A 26,774-nucleotide genomic window follows, 5' to 3' on the forward strand; every position below is an offset into this window, starting at 1 on the left:
GGTATTGTGAGAGAACTAGGTATAAGTATTCAAGTAGACTACAATACTGCTTTAGAACAAATATTGTGGTCTGTTGTCACGTGTTGTTAGTTACCAGGTTCACACAACAAAATAAAATAAATAGTATACTAGGACTCTTTGGTATAAATGGAATAATAAATAAGACGGATCAAATTAATCCAATTGCACGGAGGTTTTTTATATGAAGCAGACCGATAGAGGAGAAAATATAGCAACAAGTAAAAACCTTAGTGATGTGACCTATTATATTTCGCATAATAACAGTGAAGGGTCGCAAGATGGTCAATGAAACGCGTATTCTTTACGTGGTACCTCTTTCAACATATCAGCAGTCGGCTGATACCAGCATCTCTAATTTTGGTTTTGACAAGTGCTTTGGGTAAGATATCGCAGGAGGGCGCTGTTGTATAAGGCAAACCCGCTCTCTACTGAACTCTAAAAGAAGATAAACTTCCAAGGTACCTCTCCAAACAATAAAACAACAAGCAAATCCAGACATGTATGCCCAGGGAAAAAGTTATTTAAATGTTATTGCAACAATGGAATTAATAATTAGTCGCATAAAAGTTATAGCTTTTCAGCTGTTCAACAATGTGAAAATGTCCTTTTTCGTTAGCACTTCAGTCACGATCGTACTGTTTCCATAAAATATACATTATGACAGCTCAAATGCAACCATGTAAAACATAATAATAATAATAATAATAATAATAATAATTATGTTTGCAATTTGAGCATTTGAGTGAGCTGTCCGATTGGAGGATGTGTTGTGCAAATGGTTGAGCCTAAACAGGGCAGGTCCTGGTTTGTACAGTGATGGGACAGCTCAAAAAATAAACAGTGTTGTTGAACCAATACAGGGAACTCAGTCCTCTGGAATATGTGCTATTGCATTACCTGCTTGTTTATGTAAGATGTCATTGGAAAGGATACAGTTATTCTTAGTTGACTACAGTAAGTAAAATAAAGCATACTCAAACAATGCAGAATGCCAAATGATGAGAGCAATAAATAATCACATATACAATTCTTTTTTCAATCATGGACATAGTAGGCTACTTAGATTTAGAAACAAAACTAGTATAAATTCACAAATACAAGCGTATGCAGTAGGCCTATTACATTTGCAAGAAATAAACTTCATCTAGGATGTCCAGCAAATGAACTCCTTTACCAAATAGCCTATGCAAGAGAAGATGGAAACAAGACCGACAGACTTTTTGTTCTAAAAGGCATTAAATAATGGTAAATTTCAAAGTAACGTGCTATATTTGAGATTAACTTCCGTTAAAGGGAATGGTCTGATGGTGTAGTGTGGTTATTTTGTGCCTAAATAATGACTTTACCGTAAGTGATAAATCGCATGCTTTCTCGCTCTTAAATCTATAGCATGCTAGTTGTAGCAGGCTAAATCATAACATATTTTCAAAGCTGATTTATGAAATACGATTGTTGCAGTTATAGCCGTTTGTCGAGTACAGAATAAAATAGATGGAGAAACGTGAATAGGACAACAAAATAACGTATGACCGAAAATGAAACAAATAATACAAAATAGAAGCTTCAAACGGTATTCAAAAGGAGCAACACTGTCACTGGGCAGAAAGGACAATGTCCTGTCTCTTTAAGCAGGACAAGTCATTCTAATCACTGTCAATCATATCCAGAGACTAGTCCCTCCCTTTCCTGCAGCAACTCGGTAGAGCAGGAGAGTGAAATGGGGAGAGCGCAGAAGATCAACAGCAAGGAGAACAGAGGAAATCTAGTAAAAATGTATGCTAATATTTACTGTAAAAACATGGGATAACGAGACAGAAACAATAGCAATTTACCCGAAATCCCCGACAGGAACGGGGAAAACGGGCATCAATGATAAAGACTGAAAATTCCCATCTTTCTTTCCATTTAATTTTCTTGAGTGGCTGTCTACAAAGAGGCTGAAACAACTGGAGATAATAGAGAATGATGTCTCACGATGAATGAAGAAGAGTCGGTGGTCGTGGAATAAACTACAAAAGAAGAGAAATAAACACGTTGCATTCACTTTTCTCTGCACAGCGAGAGTTTCATGTCTGGACCTTCGCCCTGGAAGACAGATGTTCTAGTATCGTACGCTGGGATTTTATTCTCTATCAATTCCAGATCTGATCGGGAGTAATACTGGACAATGACCATGCGCTATGGATTTTTATGAGCCTTTGACATGCACAAAAATAAACCGGATGAATGTTTTACATTTGAATTAGATAAGCCACTGTCTGCATGTGTACGATAAACTAAAAATTGACAGAGATGCACTAAAAAAAGCCAAAGGACGATCTGTACCTTGAAACCTGTGCGAATGAGGTAGCACTCTAGCTATGTATTGATCTTTTATCATGATTATAATTTGAGACTTTGAATCGTACTGTTTTGATAATTTGTTTCACCAGTGAAGGGCAGTTAGTTTACTCTTGAAAGTAAAGCCAATTCTGAAGAAATAAAGGGTTGATTTATTATATTATTTTTAGAAGTATAATTGAACTGTCAATCATGGTGGAACCGGTAGGTTTTGTAGAAGCTTGGAAAGCTCAGTTTCCTGACTCTGACCCCCCTCAAATGGAGCTAAATTCTGTGGGGGACATTGAGCAGGAGCTGGAGAAATGCAAGGCATCCATTAGGCGGCTGGAGATGGAGGTGAACAAGGAACGCTTTCGCATGATTTACCTGCAGACACTGCTGGCTAAGGAGAGGAAGAGTTATGATCGGCAGAGGTGGGGCTTCAGACGGGTGTCCCAGATGCCAGAGGGGGACCAGCCCGCAGGTGCGGAGCCACAGCAGCCCCATGGACAAGAGCTAGGGGAGAGGGATCGGGGCAAGATCCACTCTGCTGGGGAGGAAAAGTTCAGACCCAGACCTCCCCCTCCCAGGAGATCCTCATCCCACATTGAGGGCCCAGAGCTCCCACTTGCACAAGAGGTGCATCAGGGGGAATCGGGGGAGGCAGACCGATGCAGATATTATGGCGAGAGTGAAGTGGACGGGCTTTCGCCATCCAAACACAAAGGTGGGTCGTCCTCTCGCAGGTCTGGTGGTGCCCAGGGGACAGCAGACAAGGAGGTGCCTTCAGACTCTTCCCCAAAGGAGAAGATGGGCATGGGTGTAGGCGTGGCAGCACTGAGGTCAAACTTCGAAAGGATCAAGAGGGCTAATTCGCACTCCTCCGCAGAGGGGAAGGTGGGAGTCGGTGGGGCAGGAGGCCTGGAGAAACCCTTCTATGTCAACATGGAGTACCACCACGAGAAGGGGCTGGTGAAGGTCAATGACAGAGATGTCTCTGACAAGATCAGCAACCTGGGCTGCCAGGCCATACAGATGGAGCGGAAGAGGTCTCTCCACTCCTTGCCTGGGAACCTGGCCACCGGGATGTCAGAATTCCGCAAGCCCATGTGCCGGGGCAGGTCCCAGGAGAGCAACTGTGGCTATGACGTGGACTACGAGGACGCTGAGCTCAATCCGCGCTTCCTGAAGGACAACATGGTGCGAGCGAATGGAGGAAAACCGGATCGCCACCAGCAGCAGCATCCGCAGCACTGGCAGCAGTCCGACTTTCAGCCCTATACCAGCGTCTTTGTTGGGGGGATGATGGGTGAAGGGGACGGGAAGGGGGTGAATATGAGGGACCTCAGTGGGGACGACAGGCACCTCACGTGGCCAAGGCGGTCCTACTCGCCCGGAAGCTTTGAGGACATTGGGGGTGGCTACACGCCAGACTGCAGCTCCAACGAGAACCTGACGTCCAGCGAGGAGGACTTCTCCTCTGGCCAGTCGAGCCACGTGTCGCCCAGCCCCACCACCTACCGCGTGTTCAGGGAGAAGAGCCGCTCACCTTCCCAGAATTCACAGCAGTCCTTTGACAGCAGCAGCCCCCCAACGCCCCAGTCACAGAAACGACACAAGCAGCAAGTTGTGGTGTCGGAGGCCACCATTGTGGGTGTCCGGAAAACTGGTCAGATCTGGCCCAATGATGGAGACTCCACGCCGTCCAGTAGGGCCTCACATGACAACAGTTTCCATGGAGACCTAGGTAAGAGCATACCTTCCGAAAAATATTTTTGTTCTTTGTTACTTTGGAGGTGTGGGTTGTTGTGCCAAGTTGTGACTGGACTACTTCAGAGCAAAGAGGGCCTTGCCCCACATTCAGGACACGAAGGAGTCAAACAAAATAATAGCAGGAAATCTAAAATTGACTTCACTCTATGGATGGAAGTGCACTTCCTGTACTCACAGTTCACAACTGCCAGTTGTCCTTGAAGGCTTTGTGTGATGCTTAACTCGTCATTACTAATGAATGTTTTCGTTTTCACGTGTCAATTTATCTGCTGATCTACTGAACTATTGCCCAAGTGCCAGGCTTTGTTTCTTGGTGATGACAGGCGAGGAGTAGAGCCTCTCTTGGTCGAAGGTAGAAGCGAAATATTTCTCAACTGCTCAGCCTCGTGATTCCTCATCTTAAGCACTACAAAGGCGACGGAGGCTGTGCGGCTCTTTAGAAATTCTCAACAATAGCCTGTCAGTATTGTTTTCACTCTCCTAGTATGCAGTCCACCCCATGTAGGCTCCTTGTTCTCCCTCAGCGTTGCAGTGCTCTTGTGGCGATGCAGTTTTTTGAGATGGTGAATCCCCTGAGGCTGCCCAGTCACTCGCACTGTCCACCCAGAGTGTATTTGTGTCAGTGTGGATCAGTGTTGTTTTCCCCAGCAAGGGGTAATTAACTTAAAGGGGTTGTGTAGCGTGATGACATGGGGGGGGGGGGGGGGGGAATGGCTGAGGAGGGAAAAGGGCATAACAACACTCACAAAAGGAAGATGGGGTCTAAACTGTGTCACATGGCCAGTGCTTAGGCCTCTGTAGTTTAGCTTTTAAAAAAAGAGATTCTCAGTCTGACGGTGGATTTGTCTGGTGAGAGTACTGAATTAATTTGGCGAAGGGCAAGGGGAGGGAGTGTGTAAATGGCTGGCTGGGAATGAATGAGTTTATTGTTAAGGTGAGTGAGCGTCTGTGAGCAGAGGTGTGGGTGAGGAAGAACTTCGCCTTCTCCTGGAATTAGGAGTCATACAACAAATTATGTGAGCATGCAGATGTAGAGGCTTCAGACATTTGGCAGAGTTTAAAAGCAGCTATTGGAAAGTCCTGTATGTCGAATGCAGCTGACTCATCTATTGAATAGCTTTAAAACTGGCATACATTTAGTGGACAACAGAGAAATGCATTTCCTTACACTTGGCTTCCCACATACTGACATGGCTTTTATGGATGCTGACAGGGTTGTTAATATAGAATTGCTACCAATCATTTGATCAGTCAATCCTTTTTTGTATAGCCCCTTTTACAGTCAGGTGTGAAGCTGACAGTTGACAAACTTCAGTTGTGTGTGGGTGTGTGTATGTGTGTGTGTGTGTGTCCTTCTGTATATACAGAGTCTGTGCACGTAGTCTCTAACACAGGGGTCCTCAATCTTATCCAGAAAGGGTGCAGGCTTCCGTTCCGACTAAGCAGTTACACACCTGATTGTACTAATCAACTACAAGAGTCTTTGCTAAGGACCTTGATTAATAGAATCAGGTGTGTTACTGTGTGGTTGAATCAGAAGCCGACACCCTCATTTGCCCTTTCTGAATAAGATTGAGAACCCCTGCTCTAACATCTCTGTGCAGAGCAGAAAGAGACCATTGTACCAACCGTTACTTTCACTGTCACACTCCTCTACTTTCAGAAAAATGACATGTTCTAAGCATTCCCTGCCCCCCTTCTGTGTGGTGCCAGAAAGGTACATCACAGATCCAGCAGCACTTGTAGTATTTAAGTTCTCCATGGCACACTATTATGCTGAAGGTCCTGAGAGAGAAGGCCAGCAGAAGTCTTCAGCGTTTATATCCAGTTGATTATGAAGCTTACACTCTCATGCCCCTGAACCCAGGGCACGACCACAGCCTCAGGCAGTAGCATTAGAGCAAACTGTCCAGCGGAGGCTACCTGAACCTGGGAGATGAGACAGACCCGGCCCGCGTCCTTGCCTTCTCCGTGTTTTGGTGCGGGTAGCAGCAGTGAGCAGGGCCTGCATTCTGAGTAGTGGGGTAGGGTGAGGGCGGGGGGGAGGGGGGGGTGTGCTCACTGCTTGTCTGTTGCGTCTCTCGCCTCCGTGTCCATAACTGCGGGGGTTGTGGTGCCCAGATGGAGAGCTCTCCCATTGCATAACAGCCTCAACTGCTCTTTCGGCTCCCTTTTCCACCAATCAGCTGTTGCGTTTGTGTGTGTGTGTGTGTGTATGTGTGTGTATCTGTGTATGTGTGTGTCTGTGTGTGTGTGTGTCTGTGTGTGTGGGTGTGTGTGTGTTTATGTCTGTGTGTGTCTCTGTGTGTCTGTGTGTGTGGGTGTGCGTGTCTATGTCTGTGTGTGTCTCTGTGTGTCTGTGTGTGGGTCTGTGTGTGTATGTGTGTGTATCTGTATGTGTGTGTGTGTGTGTGTGTGTGTGTGTGTGTGTGTGTCTGTGTCTGTGTCTGTGTGTGTGTGTGTCTCTGTGTCTCTGTGTGTCTGTGTGTGTGGGTGTGTGTGTGTCTATGTCTGTGTGTGTCTCTGTGTGTCTGTGTGCATACACCAGTACCAGGTGCAGAGTCTCGCACAGCCTGTAGAGTGTTTTATTATTATTCAGTCAGATGATGTGAAATAATATATTTTTAAGTAAGCTTAACATTCTGGACAGGTTATATAATACTCAGATTTTGATCCTGTAGTGTTTAATTAGGCCTACATTATGTAAGGGCAAAATGTTGACTGTCTGCAAATTTTGACATTGCAGTTACTACCAAGCATATACGGCTAAGTGGCCATGTCAAAACGGAATGCATCATAAAGTGAGCCTTCTAAACAGTAAGAGAAATCAAAGTTTATCACAATCCAGTTTTCTGTGGAGCTTTGGCAATATGTACACTAATGATGAATCATCTCTGTGCTGAATGGATGATCTGTGGATGTAATCTGTTCAGACACACTCCCTTTCCTCTCATTCTGGTTTGCGTGGCTAAATATAAGATGTTACTATTTACTTTTTCTCTGTCTAATCAGCACACAATGACAAAAAGTAATCTGGTCAACAGCAAGGAAATATTGTCAAGTGAGACTTCTCAAACTGGCAAACATTGTTTTACAAAATGTAGGATACGTAGTTAACAATTGGAGCTTTTTACCTGGCAGTGGAGGGGCTGTGTGTATGGTGGTCTGTGTGACCCTGACCACTGGCTGACCATTTCGTCACTTGGGAGTGTCGTGAATCTCCACGCCCACCCCTTTCTGTACCAAAGCAACCGATACCTCACATGAACCAGGAGTTAGCATGTGAAGTGACTGGTGCCTTATCAGTGTATCAGAGCCGGGCTACCGTACCTCCCTCGGCCTATCAGAGCTGCCTGTGTTATGCTGCAGCTTGGCAGGGCCGAGTGGAAGTGTGGAGAGCTCAGTGTGCACACGCAGCGTGTTTGCGTTTATGGCCGCTTTGTTTCCGTTCGCCCGTTTCTGCCCATCTGCCGCACCTCGGCTCGGCCCGTCCCCGCAGGATTCGGACTGCAGTCCGCGTCGGCTCCGACGAGAACCGCAATAGTTCCATTGTGTCGTGGTGGCTTTTTGGATTGGTGAATTTCCTTGTTGTGGCCTGTGAGGAATTGCTCTTGGGGTGACAGTATTGCTGTGCAGCAAGAAATGGTTTAAATACCAAGCAACAGAACTCAAAGAACAATGGTTTTGTGGCTTTCCTTTTTGCCCGCCCGTATTAACATTGACATGTACTTCATCCGCCCACACGCCAAAATCACACGCGGTGTTATCTTGCGTGACCACATCTCTCGTGTACAAAGCTTCAACACAAAATCACAAGCTGTTCCTTTACCAACAAAAAAAAAGCACAAATCTAAAACAGTGCAGATTCCAGCTCTGCTATGGCAGCAGTATCAGTTTAGCGGTGATTAAATATTTACATTTAATTCACGTTTGTTCTCCTGAAGACTGGTCTGGGTGTGATCCCACCCCGGTGGAAAGGAGCAAAGTGTGCAGCCCTCTTTCAGCAAGGAAGAAAAGGAAGGCAGGCATGAAACAGAGCAGCAAGGGGCAGTTCAGATCAGGCCTGTAGTTATGTAACTAAGACCAAAGCAAGAGGGGAAAAAAAGACTAAACAACAACAAGCCTGCAAAGCTGACACTCGACAGGGAAATCGCTTGTGTAATAATCAGCATAGGAGCAATAAGCCCCCTGTGCCCCCTCTCCTCTGGGACATGTGGAAATCCAGATAAACCTGACGGACTTAAATGCTGTCTGGTTTGTGTTTTGTGGGAAAATATCCCCCACTCGTCTCTTATTTGTCAGCCTGTACGTTACCTGTCAGAGACCTGAGGGTGGATTGCGCTGTACCTGCCCCGGTGCAGCGGTAGGGAGCTTTCACAGGCCTTCCATTGTGGGCTCTGGGGTGATGGGGTGACCATGCTCAGCCAGCTGTGTGGAGATCCAGAAACGTCTCAAAGGAGACATTGTACAGAGAATTCTTTGGCAGGATCCTGTGTTGTTTTTAGCAAGGGAAAAGGGGTGGCCAGTGGAAAAAAAAACATATCCAGGTACTTAATGGAGAAAAGTTGTGTCAGTTTCTCTCTTTTTTTATTGTTGTTATAGGGTTTTATTTTAGGAGACGGAAGTGGACCACTATTGGGTGTTTGAGCAGGGTGTATTCAAAAACCAGCTTGGCTGGCAATGAAAATTTAACTCCTATTTAACAGAATAAGCAACCGTTTACTTGCCAAACCACTTACTCTTATAAGTGTCCGTTGCTTATACAGTATGGGTCAGAGTGTTGAATATGTCGCAGCTGGTACAGTTTAGCAGTTTCTAATACCATTTGGACTTTTACGAAAGAAAAATATTGGCAGAAGAGGAAGGAGTTTTGAAATGCTGGCTGGGGATTTGGGAGAATGGGAACTGTTCAGAATAACATCTGCAATAAGATCGCATGACAGGGGAAAACAGGACAGTCCTGTACCTAAGTTGGCAGGGATGGTATGTGGGCGTAGAACTGTGGAGGTCTAGTGCATCACTTTACGCTTTGATAAGCTTCAGGTAAAACCGCATTCCTGCCTAGGAGTCGAGCAGTTTGTTTCAGATTGTAAAATGGCTGTCACCCCAATATGTGTGCGTGTGGTATTGTCATTGAAAAAGGGCATTTGACCCGAAAAAATATCATGCATTGACATGTAGTTTCAAACTATTGTATTGAATTAAAATCTGCTGTCTGTAACCAGAGCAAGACACTCTAAAACCTCAAAGACATGTACGTGATTAATTGACTGTGTTTGTAAGATTTGAGGTTTGTTGCATTTGCTGGAGTTATGCCCAAATAGGCCTTCATGTTATAGTGTGCTAGCGGCTCGATTCTGTCCGGTAACCGGCTCGGAATTGATGCATGTAAATTTTGTGTGTTGATGTTTCCCTCCTTTCAACACTTTTAGCATTGTTTATAAAGACTCACCTCATGAAAAAAAACAACTTTAAAGGGACCATTCTAAGGTACGGAGCAAAGAATCTAATTATGAGTTTTTGGCAGAGTGCCCTTCTAAAAGCCTGCGTGTCAGCCTCACAACCCTGGCGATTCTGTATCGAGAGTTCCAGCCAGTGCTTAAACACAATAACAAGCACTGCAAAGGGGCCGGACCCCCGGCAGGGAGGGTTGGGGGGGGGGGGGGGGGGTTAGCTAGGGCGGAGTTTCTATGCCGTTGGCTGCCACTGTCGCCTCTGCCTCTGTAATTTGTGACTGCAGGCTTTCTCCCCTTCCCCTCCTGTCCTTTCTTTGAGTCCTCAGCCTGCAGAAGTGCATGCTGGGCCCGAAGTGTTCGCCAAAAGAGAACAAGATCTGGCCCGAGGTAACCGTGCTGTCACGGGATCGGAGTGCAGGGCATAGCAGCAGATAATCAGGAAAGACCTCCGAGTGGCACATTTGTGCTTGGAATAAAAAATTACATTTGTACATCGCTGGATTATTGGCATTTTGTGACGTGCCATTGGAGATGGTACTGCAGGGCTAGATGTGTAAGCTAATTTTAGGACAGCCAGCACTGCAAATGACTCATTTGACTTCCCACAACAATAAACTCACCTGGGTTATATCAGTATCAAAGGGAATCTGTTTTGGCACTTGACCTGGGCCACTGTTTACAGACAACACAATTCTACGGTGTAAAGATTGGCTGGAGTGATTCATTCACTCACCTTTCTCAAAGACGCTAAAACGCACCTCCTGACCTCTCTGTGCCGCTCCACCACTACTGTGGCGTTTTTTCACAAATTTTGTATTATAGCCTAGTATTTTAAACTGCGCCAAGATATTTTACAATGATACAGTTAGGAAATTTGCTGCATTTGTTTTTGTAGGTGGTTTTAACAAAAGATTAGCTACAACATACAGAATATAATCCCTTCTTCCTCTTTGTGTTTTTCCTCTACACACAAAGCATAACAATCTAATCAGTGCATTTAAAGGTTTTAGCTGTGCTCAAACCGGAAAGCAGTGTTTATTTCTGACATTGTCAGTGGCTTACAGTACTAGAGGAAACCACAATTTCTGACAAACACGATGAAATATTTACGTACAAACACCAGTAACAGCTTGATTTGTAAAAATAAATTTTAACTAGCACGTCGCTTCTAAATATTTGTTAGGAAGGTCGCATAGAAGTGCAGTGTACCCGTAAACAGTTTGCACGTCTGAAGGAAATCTCACATGGACTGTCTGAAACCAGTCTAATGTGGGACATACTGTATGGTATCCAGTGTGCATGGCTGCTTTCTCACTTGTACGGGCCAATCGGCTCCTCTGGTTGGCTTATCATAATGCAGTGAGATGGGAGGGTTCTTGGACAGGACAGTCAGACCTACTGGACACTGTTAGCAGTCAGGCCAATGAGGCAGATGGTGGAGAGAGAGAGAGGGCAGTGCCTGCAGAGAGCATTTTGCTGCATGGTCAGGGCCCTTGTGGTGCCTTTTTTGGTGCCCACCTCAGCTTAACCATAGCAACGGAGTGTTTAGGAGCTCACCCCTGAGGAAGGCCAGGTGGACAGTCAGGTTTGCCCCAGGCAGATGGCACAACCTCTTCTGACCGGGCAAGCTCCACCCACCCTGCCCACACTTCATTAGCCTCCCTCCCACTGCGCGTGAGCATGCCCGCCACTCACCCTGACCGTGGCGAGGCTAGCAGCTACTACTGTCCTGGCTGTCACGAACGACTGGGCTCTCCAAAGATAGCCACATAGTGCACTGCCTGTGAACTGACTCTTAGCTCACAGTAAGGAACTGCTTGAACTGTTTCTTAGTTCTTTGGGCCTAAGTGGGGAATGGCTATATGTTACCCCTCTCCTCCCCTGTGGTCGTTAATTGTGCATTATCAGTGAAATGGCAGTGAGCCTGTGTCCGTCACTCTTTCCTTCGGACTGTACTGTAGCCCCCGTCAGTGACTGCTCTAGATCAAGGTTAATGCGTCATTAGGGGGGGATGGAGGCGACCAAGGCTGGGGATAATGTAAGGGACAGGCTAGTGCCACTTTCCCTAGCGTTATCATTCATTATTAAGTCACTTACCAGACACCACTTATCCAGGGCGGTTTTTATAAGGTTGTAATGGATATTACAGCCCTGTCTGAATGTGTGGAGCACTGTGTGTTTATGGCAGTCCCCCTTTTTCGCTCCCTCACCCAACTGAAAAATACATGCCTGTCATGGCTGAAAATGGAAAATCGTATTTGCTTTTTTTTGTTTCCTGAAATGATTGAGGGTGTCTCTCGGTGATCATGCTGTGTGTTTTCCGGGCCAGGTCATTTAGACGCGATGCTCAGAGCGGCACGCGGGAGCCAGACTGAAAAATCAGCGGCAAATGTCAGCCGTGCCTCTGCTTCGCCCTGCGAGAGTAGGGCCGTTAAGATGATGTGGCTTTCTGCCTTAACGGCTTCTTTACCGCGCAGACAAACGTGAACGCACGCAGCGACGCCGACGGTCACACACATGCCGTACGCGCTCGTAAAAAAAAAAACACGGTCATATACGGATGCGCTATGCGCTCACGCTTTAGCGTGTACGCGCCGGGCGACTCCCGCGTGTGGACCTGAAGTGCCGCCTGTGTTTCTAGGATTAAAGTCAGATCTTCTATTGTCAGCACTCAGCACCATGCATGATTTATATCTCGAAGGCTATAACATTAACATTATTTATTAATACTGGACGTCCCCTTATCCAGGGGATTTACCGTGAACGCTGCAGGTGCTAAACACGAGCTAAATACAGACTACTAGAAAAAAACATACAGCTTGTGCCAGTACAGCTATGTTATTGTAGTAAACAAATTCCTAAGGAAATTTCACCACCAGCGGTAACACCCAGGCTAATGATAACAGTCTAATGCAGACATATTTGACTGTCACCGTACGGTGAAGTACTGATTCAGAGGTCAGGTCTCTGAGGATCAGTCCAGCTTTTTTATTCAGGACAGGCATAGGGCAGAATTCCTGGGCAATGCTGTAAGGTAAGGTACTTTGGATGGAGGCAGAAGTTAAAGAGTGACTCTGCTGCTCTGTCTGTGGGTTGAAGAGGCGAGGAGGGGGGCAGCGTGTAAGTTATTTTATACCCCTGAGGGGCCAGAGATGAGAATTAGGTAGTGAAGAAGAGGGGACAGACAGACATTGATTTTATAGTGCTGAGGAGGGGTTGTTGTTATGTGGACTGTTTGCTGTCATTATATTTTTGTCAGTTTAGATATGATCGGGGATGGGCACAGCTGCACTCAAATTGGTTATTGTGGAGTGGGGGGTGGGGGTGGAGGGGGGGTATATGATGCTTTGCAGGTGACAGTTATAAACCATACAAGAAAGTGGCGAGTAACTTACATATGAAACATGTGCATGCAAATGCATGAATACATTTGAAATTCCTGTATTTGATGCACATTTATGGTGGGTATACCATCCATTTTGTCGCGTTAGCCTTGTAATTTGCTTTGGATCGGAGCATCTGCCAAATAAATGACATGCTAAGACGTATAAATAATAAACCGCCGTGGATAATCTTGGACTGGTCATCGTCTAGGGGGAGGGGCCCTGGCACAAGAGCAACAGGGCCCAGACCAGCAGCTGGTAGAAGGCTTGTGGGTAAGAAAGTCCTCTGATTGATAGCACACATCATACAGCTCTCTTCATACTCCCCTCCCAAACCAATATCCCAGAAGAGCCCTCAAATCTAATCCCTTCTGTTTGGCGTTTTAATCGACAAGTCTATTTAGAAATGCGCCTCCTGGCTTCGAGGCTAATGGAAGGCCTTCAATTAAGCTGTCTGGCTGTGAGCAGATCTTCCTCGCTGTTTGACCCCATCACTGAGCTCAGAAGTCTGTTCAGTCTCCAGACTCGCTGTGGGTCATATATTTTTCATTGACCAGCCTGAGACAAGATACTGCAGAAACAAATATTAATGTGCCATAATAGAAAAATTGCAGTACGCGGTCAGTAAACAAACAAAAAAACATTGATGTTCTGACCATTATCACCTTCACTATACCTGATCTACTGAATTGTCGATGCTTTAAAACATTTCAATAAAGTTTTTTTGTGTAGTTTATTGAGCAGGAACTGTGACTCAGTCTTTTTCAGGTTCCCGTGACTTTTTTCACATGCAGTTTACCTGACCACCCCTGCATGTGGTTGCAAGCCTCTGCTGTCACCATAACAAATAACCTGTCCTGTCAAACAGAGGCTGTTGGAAAGGTCAGTGTTGTACAGCAGGGGTTCCCAGGCTAGGGTCTGTGCACCCCTGGGGGTTTATGAAGCAATCTCAGGGAGTTCTCTGCAACATTGAAAACATTTTCTCTTTCAAGAATTGAATGTTTATAGTTTATATAATGTATATAATTTAAAAAAATATATTCATATGTTTTTAAAGGAGAGCAGACAGTATGCCCTCCTTTTGCATAGTTTTTTTGTTGTTGCTATATTTAGACAGGTAGAAAGCAGAGATGGGGACCGATAAGGGATCACCGCTTAGAATATGCCATGGGGGGGATCAAACCCCAGCCCGCATGGGGGGGACTCAGATATGGCTACCTATTGAATTGTGCCACATGCCTCACCCCATGTAGTTATTTATTTGTAAATTATTTGAGCCTTTCAGTTAAAATAAGCCTTGTCTGATGTACATGGCTTTGGTAGTATTATAGCCTAATAGTTGTAATTTAGTACACAAAATGTTTGTGTTGTATGGATATATATCTGATAGAGATGGTATAGGCTATAGTGTCCTATTTTAGACAAGCTTTGCTGTAGTAATATGATAAATAGCCACTGCACTGCAGTTACTTGCGGTTGTTAAATGAAAGTATCAGATGGTCTTTTAATATATTTTATAGATGTGTGGGTTTGGCAACCTCTTTTTAACCATATAATACAGTGCTCTGATGCCCTAATACTGTAATCCTTTACTCAGAGTTTTTCCATCTTGTGTCTCAGATGTACTGTAAGGTCTGCTTAATTCAACAGAACACCTCACAGTTTTTGAGAGTCCTCATGAAAAGAAATGTGAACGTTCCGTAAATGAATCAAATTTGTGGCTATTGGAAGTGCAGTGCGTTCTCTCTCAGCATCGTCTTTGCCATTTAATGTCACTTGAAACTATATGAGGGTAGTGTCATTGGCTACAATTCCACATTTATTCATTTATCATTAATCAGACACACTTTTAGAGTGTTAAAAAAAACCTTGGCGTGTGTTGTGGCTTGAGCAAGGGAAGAGACCCCAAAAATGTGGAATAGATCATATTGCTGTGCAAACAGGCTTTTTCCACTGGCCTGACCCTGTGAACTGCAGAGGAGTCAAGTTGTAGGACTGTATCCACATTTCATGGTAAACACCTCACCCCCCACCCCCCTTTGGGCTCTGACAGTTACTCTACTACCCAGCATTCCAGAGCTGGGTTTGTCTCCTAAAGGAAGCCAGACCTTTTCACAGGACATAAAGAGATGAAAGGCATGCACATCAGACAATAGGTAGTGCAGTGTGGGGGCGGAGGATCTGTGTGCTGGCTGTTATTAGTCTCTCTGAGAGATCTGTGCCCGGGAGGCTCTATCATGTGAGGGGAGGGCTCATTAAAGCCATATGGAGTGTGCTGCTCATTCACTTACTCAGTCCCTCACTCACACACTCACACACTCATTTACTCACTCACACACTCACACACTCATTCACTCACTCACTGTCTCACTCACTTATTCACTCCCATTTTGGTCACTTACTCTGTACCTTACTTATTGAATACACACATACACAGCAATACCCCAGAATATCCAAAAACCTTTTCAGTTTAGAGGTCATGGGTGAATGAGAGGTGAATTTTGAATTACAGAAAAGTTTCCCCACTGGTTTAAGACCTAGTAACATTTATGGAAATGTTCTGTTTCTGTGTTAGTGTGAACAAATATCAATGGATAAAGTATCTACAATTCAACCTATTTTGCCAAGACATGCATACAGATATGTTATATCTTACTACTACCGAAAATAAGTTAACTGAACATGTACACCAAATAAATGATGGCTTACTAATTAGCTACACTGTACATACTGTAACACATCCATTCTATGTAACTATGGAAAAATTCCCATAGGTGTGCTTGCTCATTAAAATGGGACAGGACATTAGCTGCTATGATTCACCTTTTCTTCATTAGCACGCTACTTACCTTTAGCCAGCTTCTCTGGCTCATAAGCCAAAGCTATCACAATCATACCTTGTTGGGACTGTATGCGTCTTGGTTATGCTCTTGTCTGACTTTCATCCCATTGTCATCTCTTTTTGAATCGCTGTTTGACAGGCCCTACTGTTCCTGTAATGTGTGAATGCTGTCAACCCTGTAAAATAATGGGTAACCTTTGGTTATGTAAACAACAGAAGGCACAAGCATCGCCAGAAGAGTTGATGCATCTATGTTCCTTGTTCGAAAAACAGCTTTAGTCACAAGCTCACCACCCATTCCATTGTCCAATTATGTAGTCACTCAACTGGTCACTCTTTCAGTTACTCTGTCACTCATTTTGTCACTCACAAAATGATTCTCATTCACTTCATGTCATCGCATGCTTGCTCAGTTACCCACTGTTCCAGTCGGTTGTTTGGTTGCCAACTCAGTCACACTCTCAGTTCTGCTGTTAGTCATCAGCAGCCCCTGAAATATGTCTACAGATATGTTCCAAAAATCTAGGCCCAGCACTCTGGAGAGGACTTTTACTCTATCCCTGTGCTGAACATTCCAGTTGGACCTTTTACACAGAAAAGTATTGCATATGCCAGGGACTCAGCAGATGAGCTCTTGAGCAGATTAAGAAGAACAGGATGGTCGTTGGCTGGCTCATATCCTCTGTGAATCGATTCCCAGGTTTTTTTAATGGGCTTGAGTTCTGTAAGTTTGGCAGGGCCTTTCACTTTTTACCTATCCTGGCTGGACATCAGATGTTGACTTCCAGGCGTCGTCATTCGATTTATAGCTCTGGGGATGGAAGTGCACACTTTCAAAGGGTAGTCACCCTGGGCATTGGTGATTCCAGCCCTGGTCATCCAGAAAGCACACGAAGCATGGAATTTCAGCAATGGCAGAGCCAAGAAACTGGGGATGGGTGGGGGGGCTGTGAAGAGCGGAAATGAAGCCAGCAGTGCTTCCTGGGGGGCGAAGAAGCCGCTTCCCGAAAGGCCTGCTTTCACTTTTCCACCGACTCGTCCTTTCTCTCCTTACAAGTTTAAGGCTGCCTTGACCTTAGACTTGCACCCTGGCCTCTAACATTGCCGGCCTTGCACTCTCTCCTCGGCTGAGATCAGACAGTGCCAGGGCAGTGCCAGATGAGAAGCCGTGGTGTGCTGTAGACCTGCCCCACCCTTGGATTTTTCACTTTTGTTGTTTTCTGCGGTTTTAAGATTTATGGGACGGGGCTTGGATTTAACGCAGGCTTGGCCTCAGACAAAGGCCAGCGAGGCGGCCGCCTGCATGTCACCTGTCGGCCCCGGGGCGGCTGCTGCAGCGAGGCAAAGCGGGGGCCATGGGAGCTGGCAGGAGATCAGAGCTCCTCAGCGCAGACAGCAGCAAAGCACAGACCCCAGAGGAATGCACATCTTGGTGGTACAAGAGACCTGTCAATCACACACAGGGTGGGAGGGGCTGCAGACCAGCACACCACTCTCCAGCCTCGGTCGAACAGACGTGGGAGAATGTTCTTGCGCCACAGTGTGCGCTTTTGACTGTTGTTTGTCTTTATGGATTTTTTTAATAGTTATGTGGCAGTTACAGGAACACACAGTACTATTAACAGACGGCCTGAATCATGGTGATTAACCATGCATGTTTTTCGTACCCTGGTCTGTGTGGTTAAGTTTTTATTTCAAGAGTGTATGGATATAGGTTTTTTGAGGGAGAACAGCTAGGTTACTGCTGTATCTGGTGCCTGTGACCCAGGCCCACCCACTGGAGTGCTAAACCTGTCTGTTTCTGCTAGTGCCTGTCATAGCTTTTCCAGGAGACTAAGCACTGGCACGGAGGACTTCATGGTCTGGATCCATGTGCTCTAGCCCCACCCCACTCCAGCCCTGGCCCACATCCCAGAGCCCCAGTCCAGGGGCCCAGCCACTACATCGGAGAGTCTCTTGGTGTCTCTGCTCTGTACAGTGACCATGTAATAATCTATTAAAGATGTCAGATCCTGCGGTTTATAAAGCCAATGAAGGATTAAACTGCTGTGTACTGGGTGTCATTTTCAGCCCCTGCGCTTTGATGCCTGCAGTCCTGAGGACTTATAACATGCTGCTATAAACCCAAGTGTTCATGACTCCTTGTCCAGTCCACCAGTGCCGCGGTGCATCTGTTTGTGATTTCTGTGGATGTCAGAAATCCTCTCCAGCTTTCGACGGTCATTAAAAAATAATGTTGCGAATGGCACGATGGGCTCCGCGTTTGATCTTTTTTCTTTTGCGCGGAAGGGGCTGTCAGTCTTAAAGAAACACGTGCGCTCACTTCAAAGGAGCAGAATTTCATTGGGATCGTTAAACCGGAGACCCCGTGTGACTGCGGAAAACAAATTTGACTGTGCTCCTCCTTCAGTTTTAGTTTTGGGGATCACATGACAGCTGGAAGGCAACATGCATCACTTGCAGATAATTTCTGTTGTCACATGAACTGCTTGCAACTTTTCATTTCACAGACCTCACTTGAAATGGATTCCTGTCTAACTTTCCATGAAGTAAATCCGTAGAAGTGGGGCTTATGGTCACTCTTTGTGGCAGACCCAATGATTGGCTTTTCCTTCTGAAACTTTCTGCTTGCTAAGTCTTTCAAAAAAGAAATCATCCACAATTTCTGGTGCCTCCCATCATTTACTCTTTTATGGAAGTTAATAGTTTAAACAGTGTGGTTGCCATTTTACCCGCTCTCACCAGGCTGGTTGTATTAATCGATGTGATTTGTGATTGTGCCTTCCTATAATGGTCTATTTAAGTATGAATAACAAGGGTGCAGTTTTACCCACAGTCACCAGACATCATATAGGGCTTGCGATGAAATATCTTTACAGCCGTTCTTTCAAGGCAGCTTATTGCTGGTGTGTTTGTTTTCAAAGATTCCCAGAGCTTTATCCATATTCATGCATCTGGTTCACAGACATCATAGGGCCTTTATTTTCAGGCCATACATAACACATGTGTATATAGATTTCCACATACTGACTGTTTATGCTTTTCAGTTACAGTTTGTGGTATGTAACAATAATAGTTAGAAAGGTCACATACCTGTGTGTGTGTGTGTGTGTGTGTGTGTGTGTGTGTGTGTGTGTGAATGTTTGTCATTGTTTCGTCATTCCATCATTTCATGGAATTTAAATTGTATTCATTGTCTGTTTGTGGTTCCTTCTGCACTGGGGTCACATGATCCTTCATATCGAAGTTCCAGAGGATGACATCTCTGTTATTCCACAGGATATTCCCCACGGTCTCTTTTTGGATAACATTATGCAGGTTTACCTTTGTGTGCTGACTCGGATAGGCTCTGATAGATTTATGGTCACAAAGGTGGGAAACAATGTCAGAAAATTCTGTTCTGTTTACCATATGTATATATTTACGGCTTTATATACATCTGTGTCTGGATTCAGATATTCCACCAGAAAACCCTAATCAAGACAAAAGTAAAAAAAAAAAATGGCATCAATTTGTTTTTTGTTTTTAATGGGACATAGAATTCCCATGGTGCTGGATTTGGGTCGAACAAGCCTCTGGCTATTGCAAAATATGTCACGTCTATTCCTTTATTTCAGGGGCAAATTATTGAAGGTGTCCTGTAAAGGGGTTGTTATGTTGTTAGCACCGTGTGATAGGGTGGTCTTAAAAGAACTGTTCTGGAATGGAAAGTCACTCTTTCACTGCTTCCACTCATCTGTGTTTTAGCTTTCTGAGCACATCACACAGATGTTTGGAGCAAACAGGCTCTTTGGAGGCGTAGATTACTGCAGGGACGAACGGTTGCTCCTCTGACCCTGAATAACGTGAAGAACGAGCTTGGTCTCTCACTCAGCGGTTTCCTGTCAACGCGATTGCATGTGTTGGGCCTAAATTCACACTAATATGGAGATGTTTCTTTGCTCCTTTGTTAACCAGTTTGATTAGTAATTACCAAATTACTTATAACTCAGTTCACAATCACAGTAACTCAGAACTCTAGTTCAATAAAGTTAAAACCCCTGTAATGAGTACCTGGTTCACCTCTGTGAATGTGTGAAAATGTTTATGGGCCGTCAGTGTAGGGTGAGGTTAGGGGATAGACACACACACACACACACACACAAACGCAGGATTGCATCACCTTGGCCGGCTCCTGAACAAAGGGCAGGATTGTGGGGCGTGCAGCCTGGACTCTGGCATGTGGCCGCTTCACCACTTGTTCTCAGCGGCAAGTGTGGGCGTGGGAGTGGAAACTCTTGGGCCGGGATGACATCACAGGCGAGTATAGGAGGGCTGGCTGGAACACGGGGATCCCGGACTGCACCGCGGCAAAGGGCTCCAAAGGCTAACGCCGCCCAGAAACTGTAGGCACAAGACGCCTTGTTCTTCACAGCTTGTGTCGGGTAGAATTTAAGCCCAGCGCCAGATGCCAAAGACAGCAATGAGCGTATAGCTGGCATGCGCTGGGGACGCTCTGCGATTGGCCCCAGTGGCCTGTGGAGAAGTAGGGTTGGGAGGGGTGACGGGGGCTGTTTTTTTTGGGCAGTGCCAGGTGGCATTTGGCGGGGAGGGCAGGTGGCCGGGACACAGTCAATAGGCCGGGCTGTTTGGAAGACGCTGCAGGGAGATGCCTGATCCCAGCAATCTGCTGTGTGAGTCAAACGGCTCACCCCAGGTAAACTGGCCGGGAATTTAATAATATTAAACACCTGCTCGACCAGTTACAATCCATCTCCACCTGACATCCGCACCGTGGATCGGTTATACCCTCAAACATTCTGCAACCTCATTGTTTAAGTTATGAAAGCAATGTGACGCAAGATTACACCGAGGGCAGAGGAAGCCGGTTCCAAATTACACTGGGCTTTTTGTGAATAAGAGGGAAAATGGCTAGCTCTAAGCATCCAGTGTTATCGGATTGTGCTTGAGTCCCTCCTTAAGGTAAATAATTGTGGGGAATATATATATATATATATATATATATATATATATATATATATATATATATATATATATTCATATAGAAGTAAGTAAAATTGTATTTTCTTTTAACAAAAAATAGTCTTGCTAAAAGGTGAAATGAATTCCTCACAGTCAGGTTTAAACAGAAAGGACAAATAGAATAAACAGGTGAGCTCAGGGAAGCACAGGTGCCAGGCTCTGGGTATGCTGCTGGCTGCTTTCATGAGCCAAGAAGAAATCCCCCCCCCCCCCCCCCCCCCCCCTTTGGCCCAGCCGTGATTCCTGTCCGTCTCAGGCTCCACCCACCTTAAATCCTGACCCCTCCCCCCCGCCCATATCTCCCGCTCACAGTGTCCCTCTCCACTCTAGACTGGGCTGGAGTGTCGAGTGTTTATGGAATGTCTCAGCTGCTAGAGGAGCGTGGCGAAAACAGCGCTAACGAAATCTAAAGCCCTTCAAGAGCTCACCTCTGTGCAAGGGAGCCTGACCCTGAGGAGGTGCCACGTAATTAGCTCGCTAGTTAGGAGAGGTAAATTTATCCTAGGGGGCTCACATCTCTGTATTCACAGAGGTCACACACACATACACACACACACACACGAGTGCATGCATACACACATTATGTCCCACACGGCCCCAAGACCCACGTTTCTCACTGTTAAGCCTCTGCCCCTGTGGGTCCAATCGTATTTATTAACACGTAAATGAGACAGCACAGCACCGACTGTCAAGTAGTCCTGTGATCTTGCGTTCTCTTAGACCACACTTTTTGTCTTGTTTTTTTGTCTTACAGTTTCAGAACTATCTATTTTCCTTTCTTAAAATCTCTTCAATCTCCATACCCTCTCTCTCTCACTCTCTCTCCCTCATTGACTGTGTGAATCTATGCTCTAGTCGTAGCACAGCTGCTGAGTTGCTGGGCACGCACCTGGCCTGCGCCACACATTCACTATTAAAACATCCAGTTGAGTGTCTACTCTCAGTTCAGCCTTGGTGTTTGTCTGGACAAAGGCTGTTTGTCCTCTCTTTGGTATCTCTGTTATGCTACCTGTGATTTTTGAGTCCTAATTAATGTCACATTAATGGGAAGCATGCAGATATTGTATAAAGTGCAGGTTGTACATTAACGGGGCTTTTCCACTGTGTAAAACATTAACTTTTTTTTTGGACTAGCCCATTACCATGGTAACAGAAGCAGATGTTTCATAGGGATTAAGTTGTCCTTTTGCACTGCTTCCTGGGGGCTTGGAGTAAGAGTTTAGAATTTGTCAAATTGTCTCGTCTGTTCTTGCATGCATCCGTGCGTGCGTACGTGTGTGTTCCTCGCTGACACCTCTGCGTCATACTCCTCACTTGTCAATCATTCTGAGGGACTCTGTCTGACCTGCCCACCTCTGACTTCCCTAGCCTGTCAGCTCCTCTCCCAGAGGGCTTGGTGCCGAGCTGATGGGCAGTCAGTGCAACACCTCCTGCCTGCGGCCCCCGCTGCCTTCCCCCAGCAGGCCTGTACCCCCAAGGGAAGCACATGTAACACGGGGAAAGATAAGAAGGCTTGAGCCTTTTCACTATGGGGAATGATGAGGGAACATAACACAAAGGAAAAAATCTGAACCCCTGTCCTAAAATAAAACCCACGTGAAGCAGTTCCATTTTCTGATGTAGTGCTAGTTTTTGGAGATGTGGAAAGGGATGAGTCTGCAGTGGGGAGGGTGGCCACTTAAGCAAAAAAAAAATTTGGATTAGATTTTTTATTTTCTCTGGGGTGTCTGTTGGGAGAGAAGGCGGCGTGCCGCTGAGATGGATCTGATGTAGGCCACCTCGTGCCTCCTCGAACCTTCGGTCGGCCCGAAGGACATGCGCTCGCGTTTTGTTAGGTCACACACTGGAGCAATTACCGGGGATGCAGTATCCCCCCGTGCGCCACCCTGCTGTGACCACCCTGAGCTATTTCAACATCCTAATTACAAGGCGCTCTGCGCTGCTGATTACTGACCTGCGCGGCTCAAATTATTGGCGCTAATTTTAGGCTGTCACAGATTTGAGCTGAGAGTCATCGAGCCTGCAGCTCATCCTGCTTCCACAGTCCAATATTCCCCTCTTCCCCAAGAAAATGCTCATTCAGACTGGGCTCTCCACCCCCAGCCCGGAAACTGTCATATAGTTTTGGCTATTACATCATGTAAGAGGAGGGTTATTCAGAACGCCAGTCCTTTGGGTCTGCCCTTGCCATGTTACTACACGATGCTGGTGCCACACAGCTGACTAATCTATTACCATTGGATTCTATTGGGTTAGATATAAAATGGAACAACAAAAGATATTGAGTAGAAAGCATCAGATCAATTTTATTCCTGTGTGGTCGGTCGGAGTATACGGGTAGCTTGCTAGTATGTTTGCAATACTTTCAAAATCCAGTCACTCCCCAGACAAATCGCTTTCATTCCTGAATCTAGATACAGTGTCTTGCACGTGAGTCCGTGCGATTGTCAACAGAATTCATTTTCCTCGGTATGCAGCTAGGCTTGCACGCAGGAAGACAGGACTGAGTACAATCCTGTCTGAATACCAAACCTGCTGTTTTTTTTTTTTTTTTGCTTCCTTTTTACCTAGTCACTAACCGCAGACAAATGCCTGGAATGCCATAACCCGGTTATCAGACCAGACACTGACTGTGTGAGCCCGCTGCCCCTCCCCCCTCCTTCCCTTCTGCTGGGGAGCTGTTCCTGTTCTCTTTTGATCAGTCAGGGTCGTGGTGCCTGCTGTATGTAAAAGCTGCTAGTACCTGATTGGTGCCATGCTCCTTTTACTTACACACCCTGCTTTTTTTTAATGTCTCCCAGCTGTTCTGTACAAAAACAAGCCCATGCTGCCTGCTTTTCCTCTGGCTGTATTATGTCATTATGTTATGCCGTAAATAGCATTCCCAGTACGGAGCAGTTTAAGCTATTCCAGGTCTTACTAGAAGCAGGTTAGTGTTTTGAGTGGAAGGAGGTCCACACAGAAAGAAGTCTGTCTAAAACCAACTCTGATAGAGTACTTTTAACACTACTATAATACATGTGGTCAACATAGGACTAATGTAAGCTCTTTCAGAGTTGATTTAACACTGATGGACAACCCAGAAAAGGGTTGTGATGCTTTTAAGCCCATTAAACCATCCAAAGCACCAGAAAAAAATTATGCATTCTTAACAAATCACCCTCAGTTGGTGGAAAGTGCATACAACTGAACTACCAAGGAAACTGTGGCACAGTGTGCTGCTAGGTCATGCATATTGAAGTGTCTATGCGAAATTAATCTACAGTATGCAAATTTCTGTGCCAAAGTCACTAATTTTTGTGCAAGTGGGGTTTAATGCGAGGCATGATTATTGCTGGATTATTGATTGCCATTCAAAATAAGCCTGAATTTTTCAAGAAGACCTGGAACCTGGCAATAATGGAGCACAGTCTAATTAATAGCCATACGAATTCTTGAGTGAATCAGTCAGTTCTTAACATGGCGCAAATAGCTTTATCAGCTGTTGCTCAATAAGGAGCACCAAATCAGCTTGATATTGTTTTTTAGCATGTCTACCCCGAGAATCTTTCTGTGCTCTGACTTGCTTCTAATAATACCTGGAATGTCTCATGTTGTTGAACTGGGAGTGCTTTTTCCATTTGTATGATATTAAGTAGTATATTGTTATAAATTGCTGTTTTTATCCCTGTTATATGTTAACAGACAGCAACACTGACGTGCATCTATTGAGATCTGGAACACACCACAGCCTGACATTAGTGAAAAAATCATCACTACAGTGAGGCTGTTGATCTCTTTGTATTTAAAGCAGGTTTAACTGGAGTTCATCTTTATCCTGGAGTAGTTTTATCTTCCCTGTTTCCCGTGGGTGAGATTCTCTTATCTTACTGAAGGTTTATGGACAAACTTTTTATATGTGTTTAACAAACTATAATGGTTTTTTGGGATTGGGATCCTTTCAGTGCGACTTTAAACTTTAGTAATTGCCAATCTACGGGGTTTACGTTCATTCTGTATGATTTATCAGTGCACTCTCAGCAGTTAGCATTTTCAACTCATTTACATAGCCGGAGACAAACCACATGCTACCACCCAGCCCCAGTCCACGGTTATCCCTCCTAATCCTAATCCTAATCCCAGTAGTTATGCGAAGGATTAAAACTGATCTAAGGTCAGTACTTGGGCAATAATCTATGTTCGTCCTGACCACAAACTGCGCTAGATGGTCCTTAACAACAGGTAGTGATGGCAGACTGTACAGTGTGCACTTTGTGCCTGTCAGCAGGAGCTGCATGCAATATAAATCGAACTGCCCACGCAAAATGGGATAAATTCCCCTCCACCTATTTGTAGTGATAGATGTGCTGTCGTCTCCTGGGGTTAGATTGGACATTACGGTCACCGTGTTTGGGAAGTGTTGTTGTCATGCCGGCAGAATCGTGACTTTGTGAGTTGGTAAGTGGATTGGCATTGATAGAACCGTACTATTTACAGGCTGGCGTACTGTGATGGGGGGGGGGGGCGCACTAGGGAGCCACGCTGCCAGTAAACCCCCATTACCACGCTGAGAATTAGCCTTTTTTTAGGCCCGTCATTACCTTGCCTGATTTAATCTCCATTGACCGCGTGGCCGAAATGAAGATCAATGCAGCGGAGGCATTAAGCGATGCTAAGCACCTCCTGGTACCTCACGGAGTGGGACATTTATGGGGTTTCTGGGTACAAAGCACATCGGATCTATACGTATCGAGCTGTGGAGACGACAGAGGCTTTCCTCGTCAGTGCGCCGAATTCTGCCCCAAAGTGGCGGAGTGTATTTTTGGAGCGCGATGCCACAATTGCTTCATTGCATTAAAGTCGCGGCCAGCGAGGGGAAAATCTAAATCCGTCCAGGGAGACAGACAACGCGCGCAAAGTGGATGTATCGATTATCATGTTAGCTCTTTGCACTTTATTTTTTTTGTTGTACTTGTTCTCTGGAGGGGGAAAAAAAAAAATCTGCCACACTTTTAGGCCTGCGCTATTTATATTGGTGCCCTCTTTAGGATGTTCACAAGGTCATTCTGTTTGTATGTCCAGACGAGACGGTGGGGCTGTTTTTCGGGCTGATGATTCAATCAGCTGCTTCCTTCTCGGAGATTGTGCTTTGGGTCGGGGGCGGCGTGGCGGGGAGGGAATTGGACGGGGGTGGGGGTGGGGGTGGGGGGTGGGAGGGGTTAGGTGGCGGTCATTGGTAACACTCCCTACTAGACAAATTGTTTGCCTGCCGACTGATGCAGTGAAGTGGACGGTGGCAGTAAGTCAATGTTCTGGATGTGCGCGCCTACGGGACACAAATGTGAGCAAAATAATTAGGATGTGAATAATGGAAGGCTTTCCACTCCACAGAGGCCTGGCCTGTGATCCTCTCTTCCCCGTGCGTGGGTGTGCGAGAGCGCACGGAATCTCTGTCCAAGCCTCACAGGCCTTTTTGGGGGGAGGGGGAGGTGGGGGGCGGTTGTGATAGCGACGGGGAAGGGGGGGGGTGGGGGGTTATCAGGCGGATAAACTGTCACAGGCGCTGAGTGTATATCAGGAGTTAAGACGTGGCGCATGGGGCGTGGCCCCATATTGCTGCAGGAACGGGGGGCGCTGTCACACGCTCCGTTCGCTGTTGTCCGTTACGTTTATTTATTATTTCTCTTTATTATTATCATCCAGGAGGACGAAAGCTTTACTCAGATAATGGGCTTCTTCCTTCTCGTTTCTCATCAAGGGACCACTTTGTGTCTCTTGGAAAAGAGATTCATATCAGTAAACATCACATAATGTCTGTGAAATCACCTGGTGAAATAAAACGTTAAATAATGTGTAAATAACAAAAAAAAAGCCTTTTTTCCCTGTCCTCTTCTTCCTGCTTCTTTAGGGCTTAGTCATGCACTCCCCCCCACCCCCTGCCATGTCTCTGCAGCCCCCCCCCCCCTTTTACTCCTGGTC

At 45.7% G+C, this 26,774-nt stretch overlaps 1 protein-coding gene across 1 annotated transcript in view; it reads left to right on the forward strand.

The window, feature by feature from the left end:
- The first annotated feature begins 1,700 nt into the window (after positions 1-1,700).
- Positions 1,701-26,774, forward strand: part of si:dkey-91m11.5 (PH_BCR_vertebrate and RhoGAP_Bcr domain-containing protein) — an 89,221-nt gene continuing 64,147 nt past the window's right edge. Inside the window, exon 1 of the mRNA XM_035378964.1 lies at positions 1,701-4,087. Coding sequence (XP_035234855.1) covers positions 2,554-4,087 — 1,534 coding nt within the window. The 5' untranslated portion in view covers positions 1,701-2,553. The remainder of the gene's footprint in view (positions 4,088-26,774) is intronic.

Source organism: Anguilla anguilla, chromosome 10 (assembly GCF_013347855.1).
Source record: "Anguilla anguilla isolate fAngAng1 chromosome 10, fAngAng1.pri, whole genome shotgun sequence".
Lineage (NCBI taxonomy): Eukaryota > Metazoa > Chordata > Actinopteri > Anguilliformes > Anguillidae > Anguilla > Anguilla anguilla.